At 39.8% G+C, this 20,329-nt stretch overlaps 1 protein-coding gene across 2 annotated transcripts in view; it reads left to right on the top strand.

Annotated features, from left to right (window-relative positions):
- Nucleotides 1–20,329, top strand: part of Akap10 (A-kinase anchoring protein 10) — a 57,205-nt gene that overhangs the window by 8,482 nt on the left and 28,394 nt on the right. For both annotated transcript variants that reach the window (XM_005067637.4, XM_040748822.1), the window contains exons 3-7: nucleotides 5,446–5,628; nucleotides 6,100–6,657; nucleotides 10,411–10,509; nucleotides 16,453–16,537; nucleotides 17,293–17,416. In XM_005067637.4, the coding sequence (XP_005067694.1) occupies nucleotides 5,446–5,628; nucleotides 6,100–6,657; nucleotides 10,411–10,509; nucleotides 16,453–16,537; nucleotides 17,293–17,416 (1,049 nt within the window). The remainder of the gene's footprint in view (nucleotides 1–5,445; nucleotides 5,629–6,099; nucleotides 6,658–10,410; nucleotides 10,510–16,452; nucleotides 16,538–17,292; nucleotides 17,417–20,329) is intronic.

Raw genomic sequence — 20,329 nt, 5'->3', positions numbered from 1 at the left:
AACTTTCTTCAGATTTGTTTGTACAATGAGGATATTGGCATCATTTTGTTTTCCAGGGATTTTCTATTCTCTAAATTATAATTGAGCCTTAAAAACTTCATGCTAGGTGTGTAAGGTAAAACATGCCTTTAAGCACAGCATTCAGGAAACAGAGGCAGGCAGATAGTTTTGAGTTTAAGGCCAGACTGGTCTACGTAGCAAGTTCCAGGACAGAGGATTCCTCTCTCAGAAAAAAAGCAAGTAAATTATGTCCTATGCAAAAAAATAACAACCCACAAATAATATATAAAAATAAATTTCATGATCATGTAATCTCTGCTTAGCAGTTACCAACTTAGCTTTAGGATAATAACAGAAACATTCACAGAAACAGCTCTTCCAGAAGTTTGCTCTCTGAGGGCCCTCAACAGGCTCAGTGGGTAAAACTGCAGACATACATAGGGATAAAAGTAAAGGCGCAGTGTAATTAGCAGGACCTACTTAGATGTACAGTAGCAAATAGAAGAAAATAGTAATGGCTTCCATTTATAGAGCAATTTTATATTCTTTCTGGTTTTGGTTTTTCAAGATAGCGTTCTCTGTATAACAGAGCTGGCTGTCCTGGATCTTGCTTTGTAGACCAGGCTGGCCTTGAACTCACAGAGTTCCATTTGCCTCTGCCTCCTGAGTACTGGAATTAAAGGCATGCACCACTGCGCTCAGCTAGCACTTTTATTCTTGGCATTTAAAAAAGTTGCAACAGAGCCCATGAAAGACTGGGATATTGCCTTTATTGAGTTCTTAGATTGGTAGGGGAGAGAAAAATTTGCCAAATAATTTAACAGGCGGTTTGAACTAGTGATGGTAATAAAGAGATCAGGACTAAATTGAAAGTCCAACAGGTAAAATCAATTGAAGTTTTGTTATTGATTAGATCTGAACTGGGAGGAACACAGATGTAAGATTTATCACTTGCTACCTTTTTGGCTTGCCTCACAGAACGAAGCTAGGAAATTACATGTTCAGTTGTGGTATATTGTGTGGGAAGTGCTTTTGAGTCATTCATTTTTATATGTTTCACACACAGTAATTCTAGGGTCTTAGGTTTTAACCAAAGATGAGACTCTATATGACCTAGGTTGGAATTCTACCTGTTGAAATGGCCCTTCCCAAGTTCATAGACCCAGAACAAAGTATTTAAATTTTCTATGTGTTTGCCTTTACCTCTAAAATTGAGGAAATACCAATCTTGAAGAATTGTCCAGAGAGACCCAAACCAGTAAAAACCCATAGACAAAGCAGTAGAGTGCCTGGTCTGTCACAGTGTTCCTATGGAGGTGATTACTGCCTAGTGTTAACATAGCAAGCTGAAGGGAAGGATTGCAAGGAGCCCAGAAAATTTGAGGTCAGCAAACTTTATGGAAGACTTCATGGAAATGATACGGCCTATGTAAACACTGAAGAATAAGAGGATTTGGATGAAAGAGGAGATTGTTTTGTACCTGCCAGCCTTTGCATATTTTTGAATATCTGTAGATATATTCAAAGATAAGTAAAAGGAAATTTTTACAGATTGAAATAAATTGCTGCCAAGGACACAGCTACCTCTCCCTCCAGCCCCCTTGCTTCCTGATGCCCAAGTGCTCCCTGTCTGTCCGTCTCTGCCCCCTGCCCCTTCTGCAGCCACCTTCCACAGGCCATTTCCACCAAGGAGAAGGAATTGTATCAAATGCTTGCTCTCCAGAACTTCCAAGTAAAGGTGATGACCTACTTCCTGCTGGTACTGAGGATTATATCCGTGTAAGAATTCAACTGGTAGGAAGAACCTTATGACTACTATCCAAGGGATTGATAATGATATGATAAAAAGAAACTAGTGAGGCATTTAAGAAGAAATTGGCCTTTGTTACCAATTGCTCTCTGAGGGCCTTCAACTATAATTGAGCATCCAGAATATGAAGAAGTAATTCATCCACAGAACATGCACCAGTTCCTGATAGAGCCTGGACTGGCTAAGGTTGATTACCTGAAGATTCATGGGTTTTAAGTGCTTGTGGCTCCCCAAAGCTTAAGTGAGAACTTCCTTGCAATCAGTAGTATTTCCCTCACATCGTGTGTAATGTATCCTTGTGAGATCCACTTATACTAGTGTAACTATTTCATGCAGTAAATGAAAAAGAGCCATGCCCTCACTACCACCAGGAAAAAGCCAGAAAAGAAAGTAGAGATAAAATAGGTGCCACTGTGGGTCTTTGAGCAGGATACTGATGCCTTTGTGGGTTTTGTGACAGGGTAGTCTGAAAGAAATCTAAGAATGAGACCCAGAAATTCTTTTGTACTGTAGAAAGAGTTTAGTCTTGAAAATAAATAAGGAAGTAAACTAGTCAAAAAAAATCAGATATTGAAATAATGAACAAGAATGAGCCCGTGCTTTTGAGCTTTGCTGGCTGGTGAATCTGAACAGACAGACGAAGAAATCAGAAAGGTGAATTGGTTTAAAGAGGTGACAGGTTTTTTTATATTGGGACAAATATGGCCTGATGTGGCAAAGCCAGAGTGGGAATCCCCAGCAATAAATAAGAGATGTAAGAATAGAGCCCAGATTAAAGGATAGACATGAGGTCAGGCCAGGGGTTCTCCAGCTGCTCCACTGAGGCTTCCTTCCCCTAGGAGTTGTGGCCAAGAGAACAATGGAGGCAAGTTAGTTACTCTGCTTTTATTGACTTTGTAAACATAATTAGGTCTGGGCTTATTAAGTTTATTTAGAACTTATAGCTTAAGATTGTTTTAATAATAACTGAAGGTTTGAAATAAATGTACTTTGGGGCTGGAGAGATGGCTCAGAGATTAAGAGCACTGGCTGCTCTTCCAGGGGTCCTGAGTTCAATTCCCAGCAACCACATCTGGCTCACAACCATCTATAATGAGATCTGGTACCCTCTTCTGGCATGTAGGCATACATGCAGGCAGAACACTGTATACATAATAAATAAGTAAAACCTTTAAAAAAAAAAGTCAAGGAAGGAGGCCATTTCTGACAGTAGACATTTAAGAGATGGATTTTAGAACGAGAAAGATGAATAGAAAGAGGCTATTGGGGCTGGGCCGAGGTGGCGCACGCCTTTAATCCCAGCACTCGGGAGGCAGAGGCAGGCAGATCTCTGTGAGTTCGAGGCCGGGCTGGACCGATAGCCTCCGAAACAATACAGAGAAACCCTGTCTCGTAAAAACAAACAAACAAACAAACAAACAAAAAAAAGAAGCCGGGCGTTGGTGGCGCACGCCTTTAATCCCAGCACTCGGGAGGAAGAGGCAGGTGGATCTCTGTGAGTTCGAGGCCAGGCTGGACCGATAGCCTCCGAAACAATACAGAGAAACCCTGTCTCGTAAAACCAAAAAAAAAAAAAAAAAGAAAGGAAACATTCGTATAGACTTTTCTGTGTAGCTATTGTTTGTATAAGAAAAGTAGCCAGGCATGGTGAGATGGCTCAGTGGGTAAAAGTGTTTGCCATGCAAGCCTGGAGACCCAGGGTTTGATCTCCTGTAACCCACATGAAGGTGAAGGAGAGAACCAATTCTACATAGTTGTCCTCTGCGTTTCACCTGTGCACTGTACTTATACGCTTGTAAGTAAATAAATATTTGTGTAAATCTAAAACAGATGTGATAGAGCACACCTGCAGTCCCTACACTCTGGAGGCTGAAACTGGAGGATTATGAGTTTGAGAACAGCCTGGCCATCAAAGTCAGACCATGTCTCAAAAATAACAAAAAGTAAAACTAGCTGTTGTTTATAAACTTGCTAAAATGGTTTTACTTCCTTCAATTTAACATGAAAATAAAAACTAAACAGTCTTCTTTTAAAGTTGGACAGATCGTTTGAAGGCAGTTATTCTCCATTCCATAATTCCTGAACTTTTGAATGGCTGATAAACTTACATATTTGATAAACAGCTATGTATGTTCCATTTTTCCCCACTTCATCCTGTAGACATCTCAGAGAACCATCAATTGGGTTATAGTACTCAGTATCCATCATAAATAGTATTTCTGAGTATTGCTCAGGTCCTGCATCAGGACTTTAACTATTTGCTGAGATTGTGAGCACTTACCAGGAGTACCAGGAGATGCATCTTAGTTACTTGAGAGATTCTTGAGATATGACTTGCTAAGTGACCTGTATCATTTCTCTCTTTCCTGTTGTAGCAACATACTATACCAAAATCTTTTGATTTTTCAAGACAGAGTTTCTCTGTAACCCTTGCTGTCCTGGAACTCAATGTGTAGACCATGAACTCAAGAGATCTGCCTTGCCTCTGCCTCCTGTTTTCTGAGATTTAAGGTGTGTGCCACCATGCCTGGCTTTCCAAAACTTATTTAAAATGTTCTCTAAGATTCATTACTACTGGGCTGGAGAGATGGCTCAGAGGTTAAGAGCACTGGCTGCTCTTCCAGAGGTCCTGAGTTCAATTCCCGGCAACCACATGGTGGCTCACAACCATCTACAATTCAATCTGGTGCCCTCTGCTGGCATGCAGGCAGAAGATTGGACACATAATATTAATAAATAAAATATTAAAAAAAAAAGATTCATTACTACTGTGTAGAATATATAGAACAAGTAAAATTTTAACTTAGCTTAAGCAACAAGTTAGTGCCATTCTGACAGTGTTACAGTATTAGGTAAGTATTTCTTGCTACTGCATTGGTAACTTAACTTCTTTTGTTCTTTAGAGATAAATGTGAGCCTCAACTTTAGCAGCTGAGCTCACTCTCAGTCCACTTTGCTTGCTGCTTGATAGAATTACCTTCTTTTTTTTTTTTTTTTTTTTTGTTTTCTTTGAGACAGGGTTTCTCTGTGTGGCCATCCTGGACCTAGCTCTGTAGGCGAGGCTGGCCTCGTACTAAAGAAATCCGCCTGCCTCTGCCTGTCAACCCTAGGATTTAAAGGCATGCTAGAGACAGGCTATAAAGCCCTGGCTGTCCTGGAGCTCTCTGTAGACCAGACTGGCCTTGACTGACAGAGATCTACCTGCCTTGACTTCCCATTTGGTGGGATTAAAGACATGTGCCAACATGCCTGACTTATTTATTTAAATTTATTTACTAAATGAGTGTGGGTGTTCAGTCTGTATGTGTATTATGTGTATCATGTGTGTGTCTGGTTCTCCACAGAGGGCACCAGATTCTCTGGGACTAGAGTGTTTGTGAACCTCCATGTGGGTGCTGGACTTGTATCTGGGGGTTCTGGAAAGTTGTCACTGCTCTTAGCTACTGAACGATATCTTCAGCCCCTTAACTTTTTTTTTTTTTTTTTGAGTGTTCCTTTGGTATTAGAAAGTTAAGGGTTTTTTTTGTTGTTGTTGTTGTTTTTTGGTTTTTTTTTTTTCAGTTTTCTTAAAGCCTGCTCATAGGTTTCAGATTAGATTGTATTTAACTTTAAACATTTTTTCCCCAAATCTATAGCTTCAGTAGCTGTACATTCCCCACAAAAAAGCACTAAAAATCATGCCTTGCTGGAAGCTGCAGGACCAAGTCATGTTGCAATCAATGCCATTTCTGCCAACATGGACTCCTTTTCAAGTAGCAGAACAGCAACACTTAAGAAGCAGCCAAGCCACATGGAGGCTGCTCATTTTGGGGACCTAGGTAAGTGACTACCACTTCTTACTAATGCCCAATCAAAGACAAACTTAATAAAATGGGAGATTCCAGTCAAAGGATATTGAACTCCATGGAAGACACTTTGAAAAAAAGTCATTAATATAAATAGCCGCAAGTGTAATGAGGTAGTGCTGTATTGTGGTGTAAATATCAGGCATGTCCAACAGAAAATAAAGAGATGCATTTGACTACCTAATAAGAATGCACAAAAAGATTGCCTACCTCAGTAGTACTCGGGGACACAAATCAAAATAATGAGTTGAAATATTAAAATATATTCAGAGTTTGCTAATTTGAATGTTAAGTGGGCTTGAAGGAAATGGTGTAAATGAGTACAAAAGGCTTTTTTGGAAAGCAGTCAGTTGGAAGTGTTGTCTACTGTTAGAGAAACTGATAGTCTGTCTTTACATAGGAAACTGTTACCAAATGGCCGATTTACTTGCTTCTGTCTTTTAGGCAGATCCTGTCTGGACTATCAAACTCAAGAGACCAAATCCAGTCTTTCTAAGACCCTTGAACAAGTCTTGCGAGACACTCTTGTCCTCCCATATTTCCTTCAGTTTATGGAACTTCGGAGAATGGAGCACTTGGTGAAATTTTGGTTAGAAGCTGAAAGTTTTCACTCTACAACTTGGTCACGAATCAGAGCACACAGTCTGAACACAGTGAAACAGAGTTCACTGGCTGAGCCTGTCTCTCCATCTAAAAAGCAGGAAACTACAGCATCTTTTGTAACGGAGTCTCTTGACAGGAGGTTGGGGGATTCTAGCTCAGCCCCACTGCTTATGACTCAACCAGAAGGAATTGATCTGGGTAGTAGAACTCAGAAAACTCAGAATCACTTGCTGCTTTCCCATGAATGTCACAGTGCCCATTCTCCCCATCTTGAAACGGCCAAAACAGGAACTCATCCAATCTCCACAGACTCCCAAGAATCCTCTTCCAGACTTACAGTAGCCAGTAATGATAGTCCCTCTTCTCCACTGAGAGACCTATCAGGAAAACTAATGAAAAGTAAGTATGTCTGTGACAGTTCAGGACTTCAAACGAGGAATGAAAGGGTCAGAGTAGTATCTTTTTACCTCTAGTTACAAATTTAGGAGAATTTGGAGGGTTGAGGGGAGTCAGTATGAAAAAGGATCCGGAAGTAAATCTTGAGTGACTGCATTGCTATGCACTAGTGCAAAGCAGACAGCTGCAGGGCAGTGTTCTGCTTTTTTTCACATTTGGAAGGGACGCCATTGACCAAGTAGATATCTCCTCCTGGTGTCAGTCCTCATTTATTACTGTCTAGCTGCACCTGATAGTTAACTTTTTTCATTTTATTTTTTAGATTGCTGGTAGGTATCATTTATTGAATTCTGTATTAAGTGTATATTTGGATTTCATTTAATTGTCATGAAAGCTCTGTTAAGTAGGTATTAGTATCCCATTCTAAATCCCATACTATGATTTAGAAAGTTCCTTCCCTGGGTTGTCTAGTAAGTGAGGAGCTAGAATTAAACCCAGGCATTAGTGTGTTAGGTCATCTTGGAAAGTTTCTGAATTTTTGTAAAATTGTAATATGTTTAGTGATAGAGTACTACCATGTAGCTCTGGTGGACAGTCAAGAACACTGGCAATAGCCTGTATTGTTTTGGGGGCCTCTGAAGTCTCCCTGACTAATAACTTACAGGGAGGTATCTCATGCCTGATACTGAGATGGTCTTCATTTAACAATCTATGGCTTCTGTGAACAGCATTGTCCACCTAGTCTGTTATGTTCAAACTCCTTTATATTTTAAAATTAGCTTTTAAAAGTGGTAGGTTTCCATAAGGTCTTTGATTCCCTCTCCCCACATCCTCCAGTGTACAATGTCTTTGGAGTAACTTGTTTAGGATAGACTAATGTTTTCTATTTCCCTTCTCCCTTACTGTCTGTCAGAGATTAAACACAAAATTTCCAATTGAGCTATATCCCTTAGTCTGTACTTCATTTAAGAAAATAACAAATTTTGCTTCAAGATCTTAGTTTATGTTGTCAAGGGTAGAAAAAGAGTAATTTTTTTTTAACCAACTTTGACAAAGTTTCCTAGTATTTATGTGTCTTCATAGCTACCTCCCTGGCTTCTTGGATGTCTTTTCTGATAGCCCTGTCTATTGTGGCTCTCGTGGTTGGGCCCCACTTCTACTGACCAGTTGCTTCTTTGTATTAAGCTTGTTTTATCATCCAGCATTCTCAGCAAAGGCTTACTGACCTTTCTGACCTCAAGGTTTTTATATGTGTGTATATATAATCTGTATACCACAAGTGTGAATTACAGACAGTTGTGAGCCACCATGTGGGTGCTGGAATTGAACCAGGTCCTCTGGAAGAGCAGTCAGCACTCCTCAGCAAGTCATCTTTTCAGCCCTATGACCTCAGGTTTTTGAGTTTTGTTTTTGTTCATAAGAACATTGTTAATAAATTAAATTAATAGGAAAAATGGGTTATATTTAATGTGGTTAAATTCATTCTTTCAGTAATTATGGTAAGTTTACTCTTGAGTACTTAATATATATCTCATTTCTAAGATGTAGTAATGAATGCAATACTTACAAGCTTACCACTCAGGGAAATTTTTATCCAATTTATGAATTATCCTAAGACTCTTCTATTGCTTAAGCTTTCATCTTTTCATCTGGTGTTGTCTACTAGGGCATTGTTATGTCATTTAGGGTAACTCACTTTTAATTTTTTATGTATGTGTATATATTTTAAGGAAGCTTCTACCAGTAGTGGTTTTCCATATGACTTTTCAGAAGGTTGTCAGTGGAACTTATCTGTAGGTTGTTTTGTTTGTTTTACTCTTTTGGGGCCCTCCACCCAACTTCCAAATAAATACCCTGAGATTTACACTTACTTCTGAGTAATTGGCCTTTGCTTGACTTGTTTCTATCCAGCTTTTCTAACTTTCCCATTTCTCTTTTACTATGTTTTGCTTCTGGGCTTTTTATCTTTCTTTATTTTATATATATTTCTTTCCTTCTTACTCTGTGGCTGGCCCCTGGCATCCTCGTCTCCTTCTTGTCTTGCTCCTCCTCTCCTTTCAAGCCTAGATTTCTCCTTCTATTTATTTTCTGTCCCTAGCATCCCTGCCTATCCCTCCTGCCTAGCTATGGCCATTTAGCTCTTTATTAGACCAATCAGGTGTTTTAGGCATGCAAAGTAACACAGGTTTACAGAGTTAAACAAATGCAGCATAAAAGAATGCAACACATCTTTGCATCATTAAACAAATATTCCACAGCATAAACGAATGTAACACTTCTTAAACTAATACTCCACAGCATTTAACCCTTCCTGGTACCACTATTCCTTTTTAGCCCAGTATAACAGTGTATTCTATCTCTTTTCCCTTAAAAACACCCCTCCCCCATGGCCCCTTACTAATTTTCTGACATGTGGGTATTCCAAATGTAATACCTATACCTGAATATTCAAAGCTAACAACCACAAATGAGAGAAAACATGCATATGCTATCTGTCTTTCTGGGTCTGGGTTATCTTACTGAGAATGATCACTTTCTTCCCCATCCATTTACCTGAAAATTTCACTTTCCTTAATAGCTAAATAATATTCCCTTATGTCAGTGTGCCAGATTTTCATTATCTGTTCAGCAGTTGATGATATTTAGGATGTTTCTTGTAGATCTACAGAACATTCCACCCAAATACAAAAGAATATGTAGCCTTCCAAGCAGCCCATGTAACTTTCTCCAAAGTAGACCACATAATAGGACGCAAAACAAGTTTCAATAGACATATGAAAATTGAAATCACATCCTGCATTCTATCTGACCACTGTGGAATAAAGCTGGATATCAACAATAGAAATGATAGAAAGTACACATATTGAACAACACACCACTTAATCCAAGTAGAGTGAAAAGAAAAAGAAGAAAGTTAATTCTTAGAATTGAACTTCTTAAAATTCAAACACAGCATATCAACATCTAGGAGGCATAATGAAGGCAGTGCTAAGAGGAAATATTGAAAATATTTGGGAGTCATTTTCTGTTAATTTGATGGTGCACAAGAAGGCCTTAGAAAAACAAGAGCCATCAACAATCCAAACAAGCAGACAGGAAGAAATCAAAATCGGGGCCGAGAGAGAAGGCTAAAGCTCACCACCAAGGTTAGAGCTGAAGTCAGTGAAGAAAATACAAAAAATCTGAAACAACTGTTTCTTTAGCTAAATTAGGCAGAAGAGAGAGGATCCAAAATTATAAACTTAGAGGTGAAAATGGAGACATTATAACAGACATTGAGAAATTTCAGAAAACCCTGAAGACATACTTTAAATATCTGTATTTCCCTGAACTGGAGAATTTAAAATAAATGTCTAGAGACACATTTGACTTACCAAAGTTCAAACAAGATGAAGCAGATTATTTGCTTTCATCTCTTAACAAGTATTCGACTAAGGAAGAGATGTTCCATTTTGGCCTCACTTTCACAGGGTTCAGTCCTTACAAATGTAGATTTATAAAGATTTTTGAACTTGTTATATTACTGTGCAACTATTTCAAGCTGAGACTCAGGAGAAGAAACACAAAAAGAGATCATTGTTACTCAGGGACTTAGTAGCTTATACCGACATTGGAAAAATGACTGACTCACACAATGAGAAGGTAGCTTTACAGTGGAAGTTGGCTTGTGGTAGCAATACACAGCAAACAGAACCCTGCTGTTAGGAGCACAATCCATTTCAGTGGGTTTGAAGTTATCCTTTTCTTGTCTCACAGGTATAGAACAAGATGCCGTAAATACTTTTACGAAATACATATCTCCAGATGCTGCTAAACCAATACCAATTACAGAAGCCATGAGAAATGACATCATAGGTAAGTAGTACTTGAAGTCATGGAAAAGAACTGGCTGGTTTGGTTATTGATTAGCATCTTATTGTCTTTGATTAACATTATTATTGGGTTTTGTTTGTTTGCTTGTGTTTTTCCAGACATGGTCTCACTATATAGCTATGGCTGACCTGGAACTCTGAAGACAAAGCTGGCCTCATAGAGATCCATCTGCCTCTGCCTCCTGAGTGTTGTGATTAAAGGCATGTGCCACCACAGCCATCCAAAAGAAACTTATTTTGTGTGTATATCTGTGTGCATGAATGAATTTATGTGTGTCACATGAGAGTGCAAGAGCCCATGGAGACTAAAGGAGGGCATCAGGTCCCTGGAACTGGAGTTACAGCCAGTTGTGTGTGGCCATGAAGATGCTGGGTACTGAACCCAGGTCTTCTGCCAGAGCAGCAAATGTTCTTAACTGCTGAACCAGAGGGTGTGTGTGTGTGTGTATTTTTATACATGTATATATGTAATATAACAGTCCTGTTCCTAATTTTGGGTTTTGGTTTTTTGGTTTTTGTTGTTGTTTTTTGGGTTTTTTTTTTTTCAGGACAGGATTTTTCTATGTAGCCCTGGCTTTCCTAGAACTCACTCTGTAGACCAGGGTGATCACAGCTATCCATCTGCCTCTACCTCCCGAGTACTGGGATTAAAGGCATGCACCTCCACCATCCAGCTTCTAGTCTGTTTTCAAAGTACCTTTTAAAAAATTTTAGTACTTATTTTATGTGTATTTTATGTGTATTTATGTGTACTTATTTTATGTGAGTAAGCTTGATTATGCAGCATGTGCATGCAGGAGCCCACAGAGGTCAGAAGAGAGGCCTTTGATCCCTGGAACTGGAGTTACAGGTGGTTGTGAGCCTCCATATGGGTGCTGGAACTTGAACTTAGGTCTTCTGCAAGAGCATTAAGTACTCTTAACTGTTGTGCCATCTCTCCAGACCCCAAAGTGCTTTTCATTTATTATATTTTAGTTCACTTCTCTCTTGCATATTGACCCAGATTCTTAGACTTGGGACCAATTATAGCAGGCAAGCGAATAATAATTTTTTATTGATTACTCTGTATATCTCAAACAATATTCTGAGTATTTTCCATGTATAAATGCATTTAATAAGAATCTCATGGATAAATACAATTACTATTTTGTAAATGAAGAAGCTTGAGAATAGAAAAGTTAGGTGCTTTCACGGACATAACATGAGGGTTTGTGTTTAGTTTTTGTTTAGAGACAGGGTCTTATGTGCAGCTGGCCTAGAACTTGCTATGTAACCCAATCTAAACTCAGGTTCTGCCTGCCTGTACCTTCTGAGGGTTGGGATTAAAGATGTGAACCACCATGCTCTCAGTGGCAGTGTTTTCATTCTGTAAGTTAACAATTGACCTTCTTTTATGACCTCATATCCCTGTCTTCCTTCCCCCCCCCCCCCCCCAAAAAAAAGATAGAAAAATTAAAGTGCTTCAGAGTTGTGGAGTCAAACATTTCAAAAATGTATTTCCATCGTACATCCATATGCATAGGCAAAACTATGTCAACAGCTATCTGTGGCTCAAAGTTTTAAAATGGAGAGAAGAGGCACTGGAGAAAGGACCAAGTGGTTAAAAGTGCTTCCTGCTCTACCAGAAGACCCATTTCAGTTCTCGGTACCTTGTAACTCCAGCTTCAGGGGACCCAGTGTTCTCTTTGCCTCTAAGGTCACCTGAACACGTTAAACACACACACATCCCACAAAATAAAAAAAAAAATTTTTAAAAGAAAACTTTTTGAGGCTGGAGACATCAATGGCTCAGAAGTTAAAGGAACTGGCTCCTCTTCTAGAGGACCTGGGTTTGATTCCCAACACCCACGGTGGCTCACAACCATCTGCAGCTCCAGTTCTAAGGGTTCTGACCCTCTCTGGCTTCTGTGGGCACCAGGCATGCATGTGGTACACAAAAATAAATGCAGAAAAACACCTGTTTTTTTTTTTTTTTTAATTGGGAGATGTGGGTGTTCCTGTGTACAATTTTAATACCAGTGTTGGAGAGGAGACAGGTGAGAATATAATTTGAAGGAGTGAGAAAGAAATTAAATTATACTGATAGGTTAAATAAGGTGAGCACTAGCCGGGCTTTGGTGGCGCATGCCTTTAATCCCAGCACTCGGGAGGCAGAGACAGGCGGATCTTTGTGAGTTTGAGACCAACCTGGTCTATAAGAGCTAGTTCCAGGACAGCCTCCAAAGCCACAGAGAAACCCTGTCTCGAAAAAACCAAAAAAAAAAAAAAGGTGAGCACTAAGAACTTGGAGGATTTGGTAATTCCAGATACCCTCTTCATCTTAGTAATAGTAGACTATAGAAAAAAATAAGTCTTCAAAGAGCCAAACATGGTATACATCCTTAATCCTAGCACTTGGAAGCAGAGGCAGGCAGATCTCTGTGAGTTCAAGGCCAGCATGGTCTACATAGCAAGTTCTAGGACAGATGGTATATTGTGAGACCCTCGGCTCAAAAGAAAAAAGGAAAGCTATTTAAAGAAAATGAACAGAGCAGAAAGTATTGAAAATTCTTATGTGCCATATTGATGTGGAAAGTGAATTAAGTCAAGGGAGAAGGTCTTTGGTTTTAAAGTAATGTATTACAACCACGTAAATTTGTTACCACATTTAAACAGGTGTGTTTAGCATCCTGCAGGCAGCTGATGAAAACAATAGCTGTGAGACAAAAGTTGAAGGAAAAGCCTTGTGGGGGCCAAAAGGGTGGAATTTCAGGGCTGGAATGGAAGGTTGCTCAGATAGGAGAAAGAATGGTTCATCTGGGCTGGAGAGTGGCTTTTTGGTTAAGAACACTTGATGCTCTTGTAGAGGTCCAGAGTCGATTCTCAGGTCCCATGTGGCAGTTCAGAACTGTCCTTAACTCCAATTCCAGGAGATCCGATGGAACCAGGTGTGCACGTGGTGCACATACATCTATGCAGGCAAAATAGACAAGAAAGAAAGGAAGGAAGGAAGGAAAGAAAGAAAGAAAGAAGAGAGAGGGGAGAGAGAGGGAGGAGAGAAGGAAGGGAAAGAAAAGAAAGAAAAGTTCATTTGTAGTGTTAAGAGTGAATGCACTCTGGGGGTGAAAATATACATGACATAGAAGAGGGAATCTTTTCATTGCTCTGACTTTTTCCTTTTTTTAATAAATTTTATTTAAATTAGAAACAATCTTATTTTACTTATCAATCCCATTTCCCTTTCCCTCCCATCTTCTCATGGTTCTCCACCAATCCCCCATCTACTCCTCAGGGAGGGTGAGGCCTTCCATGAGGGATCATCAAAATCTGTCAAGTCATTTGGGGCAGGGCCTAGGCCCTCCCCTGTGTATCTGTGCTTAGAGAGTATCCTTCCATGGGAAGTGGACTCCCAAAGCACGTTCGTTCACTAGGGATACATCCTGGTTCCACTACCAGAAGCCCCATAGACTGCCCAGTGTTCTGCTCTGGCTTTTTCAGTGAAATAGGAAGCAAAGTTCTCAGTAAAGAGAATAGAAGAGGTGTTAGATGCTTGAGGAAGAAGCATGCTGTTGTAAGGATATAGGAAACATTTCGATTCTCCTGCTATACTCTTACAATTGTGACCAGATACAACCAGTTGTGCAAATGATTCTCTAGCAAGTCCTACTTAGATGTCTTCCTTGTCAATTCAGTTGTCATGGACCACCTGGAAATAGTCTCAGATTCTACAGATTGAAGGCTTGGTCTCACAATGCTTCCCCCTTCTAAGAAGGTTGCAGCCCATGTTTCTGCTTCTCATTTACCCCTTTGGTTTGGTTAGTGTGCTAGATTAGCTTGTACAATTCAGGGAAATACTTGCATTTTCTAATTTGTAATAAAAGATATTTAGAAAGGACGCAGGACCATAGTCAATGGAAGGCTACACACAGGGCAAATTAGAGAAGGGACTTGCAGCTTCCATGCTTTCTCCATATATGCACCACCCTCTGTTTAGTCATTAATGTGAAATTTCTCTTTCCCAGGCCCGTACTTAGGTTTTAGTATAGGTTTCGTTGTGTAGACATTAGCTGAAAGAGTCATCACCCTGCCTTCAGTCCACTTCACTGAAAATCCTCTCTCACAGGCCATGATCATAGGTCCCAGTTGTTCTGGTGACCAGGCCCCTTCCTGAAACTCTAGGGGTTCCTAACTACTGTTTATCTCATAAACATATGATAAAGACTCACAACACCAGAGACTCGAAGAAGTTTAAGAGCTGACTGCTAGGGAATTGGTCAAAGACTACACACATATCCCACCCAATATCACAGGTTAGTGTTGTCTGGGAGAGTGGTGACTAAAGGAGGAAACCTTGAGTTTCCTGAAGCTTCTTTAAAGAGGAACTGAGAAGAACTGGCTGTTACAATTGCTTCAGGGTTCTTCTAGTGATATTCAACAGCTCGCTAAATAGCTTATGGATGTACTGTAATTTTCTTATGGCAGCTCTGTGTGACTTTCACTTCTAAACTTTTAAATCCATAATTCATTAGGTTATAATCTTATAAATAGTATTGCTGATTGAAAGTATTTTGTTTTTCCAGAGACAGAGGCAGGTGAATTTGAGACCACCCTGGTCTGTAAACAATTATATATGTATATATAAAGTGTGTGTGTATATACATTTGCTGAAGCAATTTTATGCTGATTTTTTTCTGCTTCATTTCACAACTCACAAGTTTATGTGTCTTCATAATAGCCATTTTATGTTTTTGTTATCATTTTGTTTGTTTGTTTTTTAATAGAAGAAAACTGATGGTGGCTGGATAATGTCAAGAATGTCGCCTACCTCTGTTCTTTTGGAGTCTTCTGTTGTGTTCTTAGCTCAGTTTTTATTTGGGAATTGGGCCATTAATTAATGGTAATCTTTTAATTGTCATACTTGTCCTGACTTTTTTTTTTTTCTGTCTTGGAGCTCATTTTGTAGACCAGGCTGGCCTTGAACTCACAGATCTACCTGCAACATACCCTGACTTTAAAAAAGTTTCTTATAGCTGGGCAGTGGTGGCACATTCCTTTAGTCCCAACACACAGGAAGTAGAGACAGGTGAATCTCTTGAGTTCAAGGCCAACCTGGTCTATAGAGCAAGATGTTTCAGGACAGCCAGGGCTACACAGAAAAACCCTGTCTCAAAATTTTTTTTTTATTTTAAATTGTGTGTGTACATATTTCTGTGTGGGTGTGCACAAGTGAGTTTAGGTGTCTGGAGTTCAGAAGAGGTTGTCATATCCCCCGGAGCTGGAGTTATAGGTGGTTGTGATCTGCCTCACATGGATGCTGGGAACTAAGCTTGAGTCCTTTAGAAGAACAGTGTGTGCTGCTAACCACTGATCCATCGCTTATCCTATGCCCAGTTTTTTATTTGCCTTTTCATTTTGTTCAGTGTTTTGATCTGTTTTCTTTTCTTTTTTTTTTTTTTTTTTTTTTGGTTTTACAAGACAGGGTTTCTATATTGTTTTGGAGGCTGTCAGTCCAGCCTGGCCTGGAACTCACAGAGATCCGCCTGCCTCTGCCTCCCGAGTGCTGGGATTAAAGGCGTGCGCCACCACTGCCTGGCTTGATCTGTTTTCTATTTGCATACCTCAAAAGATTTTTTCCTGTCCCAAGACGTTACCTATATTTTCTTCTTGTTCTTTTTATTTAGATATTTTTTTAGTATTGGGGGGCAGTGCATATACCATGGTGGAGGCTAAACAAACAACCTGTGGGAATTGGTTCTCCTCTTCCACCACATGGGTTCTGGGTATTGAACCTGGGTCATCAAGTGTGAGCAAGTGCTACTGAGCCATCATGCCAGCCCTTTTAGTTTTGGGGAACCTCATGCAAATGCCCTAACTTTTATTTCCCAATTTGGTTTAAAGTGGATATAGCTTGAATTTAGTAGAAATTCAATTGCTATTTCTTTCACAGCAAAGATTTGTGGAGAAGATGGCCAAGTGGATCCCAACTGTTTCGTTCTGGCACAGGCTGTAGTCTTTAGTGCAATGGAGCAAGAGTAAGTTCATATTCTCACATTAGCATTCTTGGGAATTCTGGCTCCTGGTTAGAAAATGGACTTCACTCAACTGCAAACAGTGCACTTTTGGAAGATTAGGTCACTTGGATAAAGTCATTTGGGGTGATTGAAACTGTAGTATGTGACAGAGAATTTGTTAATTTATAATGCATGTCTTCAGATGAACATCCAGTTTGTTCATGCCTTCTGTAACTAAACAGTAAGAATCTATATCCAGACTTTTTAAGATTATTGCTGTGTGCCTTTAAAAATCTATATATTCATTCTTTTACTCAATATTTATTACATGTTTTGTACAGAACCACAATAGATACAGTGCCTGCCCTGAAGGAAGTTGTAGATCAGTAGAGGAAACAGGTCATGTTCTTTGGTTACCATAATGTGAGATAGCATGTTGTTAGCCATCAGGAGGAAGCACAAGCTCATGGAGAGATGGGAGGTGGCTTACAGCTGAAAGGGATCAGGAGCAACACCTTGGGAAATAAAGCAGCCTTGACCCAGGCTTTTAAGATTTTATAGGAATAAAGCCAGGCAGTGGTGGCTCACGCCTTTGAACCCAGCACTTGGGAGGCAGAGGCAGGCAGATCTCTGAGTTCTAGAACAACAGAAAAACCCTGTCTCAGAAAAGGAAAAAAAAAAAAGAGTAAGAATAGTTTGGGAAAGAGTGTTTGTTTTTCACTTATGCTCTGCCCTTGGTCTTTCCCTCACTATTTATTCTGTTTATCCACATGCAGGCACTTTAGCGAGTTTCTGCGAAGTCATCATTTCTGTAAATACCAGATTGAAGTACTCACCAGTGGGACTGTTTACCTGGCTGACATCCTCTTCTGTGAGTCAGCCCTCTTTTATTTCTCTGAGGTAAATGCCACATTTTCTTTTTTCTGCTAGAGGATTCCAACCCCATGCTGGGACTCTGTCTAAATAAAATTACGTAGAAGAGATAAGTCATTTCCAAAGTGATTGTTTTAGGTTGAACTTTATGTTTATGGCAAGAGTACTTTAATGGCATATTCATCAGATTAAAGAGAAAACTCAGTGTAAAATAGCCCTAATTTTAAAAAAGCACTTTAGTTATGCTAAAAGAGTATATTATAAAAAAGATTTGGAACTATTTTAATTGGAGGCTAGGAATACGGCTCAGTTGGCAGAGTGAGGCTGTGGGTTCATTCTCTAGTACAACATGAAAGGCATGGTGCTGCAAACCTGTAATTACAGCACTTTCAGGAGTGGAGGTAGGGGGATCAGAAATGACTTCAAGGACACCCTGGACTACTTGAGCTCCTACCTCAAAAATAAATAAATAGGAGTGTAGAGAACTGGCAGTGTTCATGGCTACGGGGCTACAACACTTCACAACTATCCCAGGCAAAGGGCTAAGGATGTAAATGAAGACAAAGTCAGAGGCTCATTCTTACAAGGAGAATGACATTTATTTTAACAAGGGTGGAGCCTTATATACCAAAGGCAGGCATGGTTGAAAAACACGTATGTCAAAAGCCTTCCTTCCCAGGGCCCTCCGGCAAAGGGTGGGCCAAAAACAGGAATTAGCATGTTGACAATAAGGATGGACAGAATACTGGAACTTGCATGCAGGCCTTACTGGGAGGAGGGGGCGAGAAGTGTTTTGCTAAAAGCTCCTAGTCACAAGCGGGTCAACAGACCCCCATGGGGGAAGGTGCAACATAGGAGCTGGGGAGATGGTCAGTGAATAAAGTACTTGCTGCTTAAGCATGAGGACCTGAGTTCAGATCCAGAGAACCCATGCAAAAAAGCCGGGCATGGCAACACACATCTGTATGATCAGCATTGGGAAGTGGAGACAGGAGGCTTCTTGACACTGGATGACGAGCTCATTTACTCGGTTGGTGAGCTTCAGGCTAAGTAAGAGACCATATCTCAAAAGTAAGGTAGAGTGCAATAAAGGAACACATCTGATGTCAACCTTGGGCCTTTATATGTTCACACATGAACACATGTACCCCCACATACACATGCATACACACACTAGATAAAGTAAATAAAGCGATAGAATTTTCTGCTTCATTCCATTGCGGTAGTTATAGACCAGATTTCAGAAGAAAGAAAAGTTTTCCCATGTTCATCATTTTTATTTTTCTACTTCATAGAATTTTTCAATATAATATTTGAAGCAAACTATAGATCCGTTAATCTCTTTGAGACAGATATTTTTCAACATTTATTTATCTTATTGAAGTCTTAAGAGTTATTAGCATAAAATTATACATGATAATGAACTTCATTATGAAATATTCATAGATGTACATAATATATTTTGATTATATTCACACAAATACTTTGTTGTCTCTCCCCCCTGCTCCTAATTTTCTCCCTTTTCCCAACTGCCCCCTCTTCTGTTTGTTTCATGTTTTTGGGGGATGTGTGTGTGTGTGTGAGTGTGAGTGTGAGTTTCATTAGGTTGTTTACAGAAGCATGGACAGCTTATATTAACTTTACCACTGAAGGAAATGTCTCTCCACCCCCATCTATCATTAACTTTGTGCAAATCCTTGGGGAGCTATGTAGCCTCTTATCTTTACCCCCTTCCACAATGAGGTTGTTGATGAGCCCAATCTGTGGAGATCTTTGCAGGTAATCATAGCTGCTCTTGGTTCAATAGGGGAGCGGCCACATTGTGCGTGGGATTCAGTGTTCCACATCACTTGTTCCTTTCCTCCAGCTCTTAACGTTCTTTCTGACTCTTCTTCCGTAATTGTCCTTAAGTGTAGGAGGGAGTGATACAAATGTCATTTATAGTTGCATATTCAACAGTCATTTATGGGGTCTGTAATGACCACTGATCACTGCAAAAAGAAGCTTTTTAACTTGACATGGTGTTACATGCCTTTAATCCCAGCACTGGGAAACAGAGTCAGGTGGATCTCTGAGTTCAAGGCCAGCCAGAGGTACATAGCTACATACTCTCAACAAAACTAATACCACTATTCTGTATGTATGTACATGCTATTTAGAAGGCAACATGACAGGCACATCATATTCATTTACCAAGACAGCAGTATCTTCCCCACTAGGGATTATGACCTTAGCCATGAACTTTTGACTTGGAATCCTTCCTTTGACGTGGGTATCAAATATAACCAGAAAACAAATTCTTTAGCTCCATAACAGACTTGCCACTATTGTACAAGTGGGCACATCTTAGCTGGTTGGTCGGAAGTGTTACACACAGAGTCTATAGCCAAGTAAGATTATAACAATTCTCCCCTAGTACACTGCATGGTGCCTTCCAACTTGTAAGGACTATTCGGCAGGGAAGAAGCTTCCGTCCATCCCACTTCCAACTTGATTTCTCTTTGCCATGAGATCAAAGTGATTTCTTCAGCAAATGGGGTCTTACCATCTAGTTCTGTGGGCAGACAGCTGCAGCGACAATTGTTATGAGGGTCTTGGAGGCCTCCCTGCTCAACAGCTTGTAGCAAGATAATACTCTCTGATACTTAAATTTGGTTTAATAACCTGTGGCTTCTGGGAACATCATTATCCACCGAAAGCAGGTGAGACATACAGTTTTATGTAACTGTTTATTAGGCGTTAGCAAATGAAATATTTTTGTTGCAAAACAAATGACGATTATAAAGATTCCTGTGGTAGGTTCTGGTTTAACCTTCAGGAGGCTATAGGTTCACAGTTCCCAGCATCACTTGGCAAAACAACTCCCTGTTTCACAAAACAGCAACCTAGATGCTTGAATTGTACCTTTTTGCAAGAGGGCAGTAAACACACAGTTGACTT

This window comes from Mesocricetus auratus, unplaced genomic scaffold, assembly GCF_017639785.1.
Source record: "Mesocricetus auratus isolate SY011 unplaced genomic scaffold, BCM_Maur_2.0 Super-Scaffold_100007, whole genome shotgun sequence".
In the NCBI taxonomy this organism is placed as follows: Eukaryota; Metazoa; Chordata; class Mammalia; order Rodentia; family Cricetidae; genus Mesocricetus; species Mesocricetus auratus.
This window is presented reverse-complemented; position numbering and strand designations above follow the sequence as displayed.